Source organism: Penaeus japonicus, unplaced genomic scaffold, assembly GCF_977035675.1.
Source record: "Penaeus japonicus unplaced genomic scaffold, GWHDUDI00000001_assembly GWHDUDI00000025, whole genome shotgun sequence".
NCBI lineage: Eukaryota > Metazoa > Arthropoda > Malacostraca > Decapoda > Penaeidae > Penaeus > Penaeus japonicus.
The window spans coordinates 35,110,644-35,115,643 of NW_028234427.1; the positions used below are offsets into that span (position 1 = coordinate 35,110,644).

Genomic DNA, 5,000 nt, shown 5'->3' on the forward strand with positions numbered 1-5,000 from the left:
GAGGGGGGGGGGGGGGGGGGGGGGGAGGGGGGGAGAGAGAGAAAGAGAGAGAGAGAATTGAAATAAGAGTGAGAATTGTGAAAGTGTGTGTGGGAGAGTGAGTGAGTGAGTGAGTGACAGACAGTTGGGTGTGCTTGTGTACGTGTGCGTGTGCGTGTGCGCAGTGGGCAGGATGGAAGATGATTTGGAAGGGGAAAGAGAGAGGGGATGTGGAGCGAATGCCGCCATGATAAGTCGGTCGCAGCGGGGCGCGAGCGAGGCCAAAAGGATGCTTGTACCGCGAGGGGTTGAAAAGAAGGGGAAAGGGAAGGCTCAGGAATGAAATGTATGTAGATTATAGGGAAAGCGAGGTCAGAGAGAGGGAGGGGGGAGAGAGAAGAGATAGGGGCAGGCTGGTACACAGGCAAGCAAGCAAGCAAGCAAACATGTAAGCAGGCAGGCAAGAAGGCAGACAGACAGACAGGCAGGCAGGCACAAAGTCAGATACAGACACAGAAAAGAGAGAGAGGAAAAAAAAAAAAAAAAAAAAAAAAAAAAAAAAAAAAAATATATATATATATATATATATATATATATATATATATATATATATATATAGAGAGAGAGAGAGAGAGAGAGAGAGAGAGAGAGAGAGAGAGATGAAGACCCCAAGACACCACCGGCAACGAGTGATGAAAGGTCGGCGGAATTTGCGTGTAAAAGGGGGAAAGAATTTACATGGAAACGTTTTCGAATAGCGTATGGAGAGGGAGACTCCCCGGCATTCCTGCTTAGTTCGCGATCACTCCGACCCTCTGGCGCGGCAGATGAGAATTCAGCGGAAGGGGTCGGAAAGAGAGGAGAGGAGAGAAGAGAGAAGAGAGGAAGAGAGGGAAGGGTGTCATAGCAAGACAGAACGAGGGGATCCATTGTATCGAGGGGAAAGAGGAGAGCTTAGGGAGAACAGAGCGATGGAGAGCGAAAGAGGGGAAGGCACGCAACAAAGCAGGCAAACTAGCAAGCAAGCAAGCAAGCAAGCAAGCAAGCAAGCAAGCAGGAAGGCCGAGAGGCAAGCGGAGAGGGCCGAGGAATGTTGCCAGTATTATGTATTGATATAAGTTTAAGGTAAATGCCCGTTTTCTGTTGCGCCTCTTGTGTGCGAGGGCGAACTCCGTCATTCAAGTCTGGTTATGGCGCTGGCAACGTCACTTTAAGAGGAGCTTTGCTGGAGGCTTCTGCCGTCCCCTGCCAGATGCGCTTCTTTTGATCGGCGTTGCTGGGGGTGCTGCTTTTGTCTTCGTTTTATCGTTTATGTTATGAAGATTCGTTTTTGTTGATTTTTGGGTGTGGTAGTGGTGGTAGTGGTGCTGTTGTTAACTTATTGTTAGATTGATAGTATTGGTCGCTTTTATTAGTGGAGTTGTTGTTACGTGTGTCGTTTTATTTGTATGATGTCGCAGTAATAGTCTCTCTTTCTCATCGAGGTAAAAACGCCCCGTAAAGTAAGTAGAGACTATGGCGTTCCAATTTCTCCCCTCTAAAGACTTGTCTGTCGCCCCTAAAAGGAGAGGAAAGTGAAAGAAGTAAGTTTGCTATGAATAAAAGAGAGAGGGAAAAGGGGAGGTCGATCTCTCTTTTGGATGTGACTTGGATGAGAGAGAGAAAGGGAGGGAGGGAGGGAGGGGGGAGGGCTAGGGCATACGTGGGGTTAAGGGGGGGGGGAGCCCATAAGTGGGGAAAAGGGTAGATCTTTTTGGATATGAGGTAAGCGAGGGGTGGGGGGCGGAGGGCCGAAGGTGAGGTGAGGGGAAAGGTTGGGACGGGAGGGGTAGGGGAGGGTAGGCAGGCTTAATACGTGATGTTAAATGTAAAAGTTTGCGAGCAGGTGTCCGTCATGGGGGATTGTCATGTGACGGCGAAGGATCACGCTCGCGCCGCGGACTTTTGACGTTTATTGCTCCGGGGATTATGATGAGTGACGGAAGGCCAGCGCAGGCCGCCGCCGCCGCCGCCGCTTCGCTTGCCGCTGCATTCAGCAAGCTCTGCGTGCGTGGGAGAGGGGGATTGGTGAGTGCACACGCGCGGGCGGGCTGGCGTGTGTGTTTTACAATATCATTTTAAGATAATAAAGCCAAATATTTCTTTACACAAGACCTCCGCGCACGCACACACTCCCAGGTTTGTCAACCGGCTGCCGATCGCCCTTTCGCATCCGCGGCAAAGACTCAAATATTAGTTCGAAGACGGTCGCAGCGCCGGCGATTACCTGGAACGTTGATTCACTGTTAGTGTCGTGTTTACCCGGGGCTCCAGAGTCCGCGCGCGACCGGACGCAAGTAAATAGAAAAGCGGCTTTTTTTGCCACTACGAGTCGACATGCTTAGCTCGGATCGCTGTCGAGACGGCTTCCGCGCGATTGTTTCGGCGGGAGGCCTTTGTATGCTGCGCGTGTGACCGCTGGCGCCGCACGCACCCGAGCGAGGACACGGAAACGCTATTAAAAATGACACTCAAGGGAAACGCGGCGTGGCGCGGAGGCAAGTGCATTGCGCTCTCTCTCTCTCTCTCTCTCTCTCTCTCTCTCTCTCTCTCTCTCTCTCTCTCTCTCTCTCTCTCTCTCTCTCTCTCTCTCTCTCTCTCTCTCTCTCTCTCTCTCTCTCTCTTTTTCTCTATCTTTCTTGCCTTGTTTCTCTCCCTCCCTCTCTCCCATCCTCCCTCCCTCCCTCCCTCCCTCCCTCCCTCCCTCCCTCTTTCCCTCCCTCTCTCCCTGCGTCTCTCCCTCTCTCCCTCTCTCGGGCGGGCAAAAGGTGGAAGGCACACCAAGTAAGTAGGTAAGTATGTAGGAAGAAAGGTCAGTGGAGAGTTAGAGGAGGAGGGGGAAGGAGCGGAGGAGGTAAGTAGATAGGCAGCGAGGTAGGCAAGGAGGTAGTCCAAAGCGGTAGCGAACCTCCTTGAAAGGGCAAACGAGTAACCTTTGGCTTTTTTTCTGCTGAGTAACCAGAAAATACGACAGGCGATGGCCGCGGCACAAGTTGCTCCGCTCGGCTCTTGTGTGCCGCTCGACAACATTATTTGGGCCAAGGGGGAGGGGAGGCGGGAGAGAGAGAGAGAGAGAGAGAGAGAGAGAGAGAGAGAGAGAGAGAGAGAGAGAGAGAGAGAGAGAGAGAGAGTGAGAGGGAGATAGAGAGAGAGGGGGGTAGGCTTTTTTTAAACCTTTGCGGGTAGCTATTCTCGCTGTCTGTCTCTCTTCGCCTCTCTTTCTCTGTCGCTTTCGTTCTCTCTCTCTCTCTCTCTCTCTCTCTCTCTCTCTCTCTCTCTCTCTCTCTCTCTCTCTCTCTCTCTCTCTCTCTCTCTCTCTCTCTCTCCTCTCTCCTCTCTCCTCTCTCCTCTCTCCTCTCTCTCTCGTCCTCTCACCTGCCCCCCTTCCCCTCTCTCTTCCACCCCCTCCCCACTCCCCTCCCCCATCTCCCTCCTTCTCCTCCTTTTCTTAAAGATGTGCAGCGAGATAGCAAGAGCTGTAGTGCGTTCCTTACGGGTATCAGACGAGCCGAGAGCAAGGCTGAGCGAGTAGCCTCGCAGATGTCGTCTCTAGCAAGTTGTTGGTAGTTGCCTCGAGGTAATGTTGCATATGCTGTTTTTTTTTTTTTTTTTCTTTCTTTTTTTTTGCAACGTGTTCAAGTGCCCGTAGGTGGCTTGGTTGATGATGTTTGTTCGTTGTTCGTGTTCGCTAAAGTCGGCGGTCTAGCAGATGGTGTTTGTTTTGCGTTCGTATTGTTGTGTGTGTTTTCGGCTGAGTGCGGATGCGGGGGACTTTTGTTTGGGAGGCCTTTAGAATTAATAAGAGGTGTTTTTTTTTTTTTGTTTCGTCCGGGGGAAAAATTGCGTTTGGGTATCGTATCGGCGAGGTATAGTTTAATCCTTGGTGAGCATCGGTTTGTTTTATCGGTGTCTTGAGTTTGATAGCGGTTGGTTCATTTTAATTGTTTAGTGGGATACGTTTTCTTTTCTTTTTCTTAGTTCTTGGTAAACTTTTTTTTTTCTCTCTCTCTCTGTATATCATTCCATCCATTCATCTGTTTGTCCCAAGCTCATATTCTATGAGCTTCTCTTCTCCATTCCCTTTTACTCCATGCCTCTTTTTTTTCTCCCTCCATCTTCTTTCCCTCATCACCATCACTGTAGAATACGGTACTATTAGACAGGGAAAGTAGAAGGCTGCAGGAGAGGGTTGAGGGGCAGGGTGGGCAGGGGAGGCAGGGGGAAGGAGGGCAGGGGAACTACCCAGAGGGAGTACCAGAGGGCAGACAGGTGGGCCGGCGAGCATGAATATTTACGCCCGCCCCCTTCCACTGCTTACATTGTCTGTGGCAAATAGTGGAGTCGAGAAAGCGCTGACGGGAAGGGACGAAGTGTTAACGACAGGGGATGCCGTAGGAGTTCAACAGAAGGAGGGGGAGAGGAGGAAAAGAAAAGAAGGAAATTGTAAATAAAGGTAATGTAGATTAGAAGGAGGGAGGAAGAAGAAGAAGAAGAAGAAGAAGAAGAAGAAGAAGAAGAAGAAGAAGAAGAAGAAGAAGAAGAAGAAGAAGAAGAAGAAGAAGAAGAAGAAGAAGAAGAAGAAGAAGAAGAAAACGAAGGAAAGGTCTAGGGAGCATAGGTTAGAAGAGGAAAGAGAGAGGAAGATGAAGATGAATTAAATGGAAACGAAAACGAGAAAATAAGAGCAAAAGTTTAGAAGAAAGGAAGATGAGAAAGATGAGACACCAAGAGATTACAACATGATGGCGATGCTAAGGATTATGTTTATTATGGTAGTTAGAGGAATGGTATTTTGATGGTGGTGATTGCTTGTGGTAGTGCTGGTAATCAGTCGATGATGATGCTTGTGAAGGTAAAGGTAAAGATAACTAGCATTGCTAATGATGGCAATTACGACAGTAATCACCTGCATTATCTTCAATACTTTGAGACCAATGAGGAGGATAGGACGAAGGACGCCCATCTCGAAGCGCTCTTCCGAA

General features: G+C 49.5%; 2 protein-coding genes across 2 annotated transcripts in view; one reads left to right on the forward strand and one right to left on the reverse strand.

Annotated features, from left to right (window-relative positions):
• Positions 1-3,370, reverse strand: part of LOC147468992 (uncharacterized) — a gene marked incomplete at its 5' end in the record, with an annotated part of 10,344 nt that extends 6,974 nt beyond the window's left edge. Inside the window, 2 exons of the mRNA XM_086551775.1 lie at positions 2,127-2,245; positions 3,296-3,370. Of these exons, the coding sequence (XP_086407901.1) occupies positions 2,127-2,245; positions 3,296-3,370 (194 nt within the window). The remainder of the gene's footprint in view (positions 1-2,126; positions 2,246-3,295) is intronic.
• Positions 1-5,000, forward strand: part of LOC122260931 (uncharacterized) — a gene marked incomplete in the record, with an annotated part of 180,168 nt that overhangs the window by 18,931 nt on the left and 156,237 nt on the right.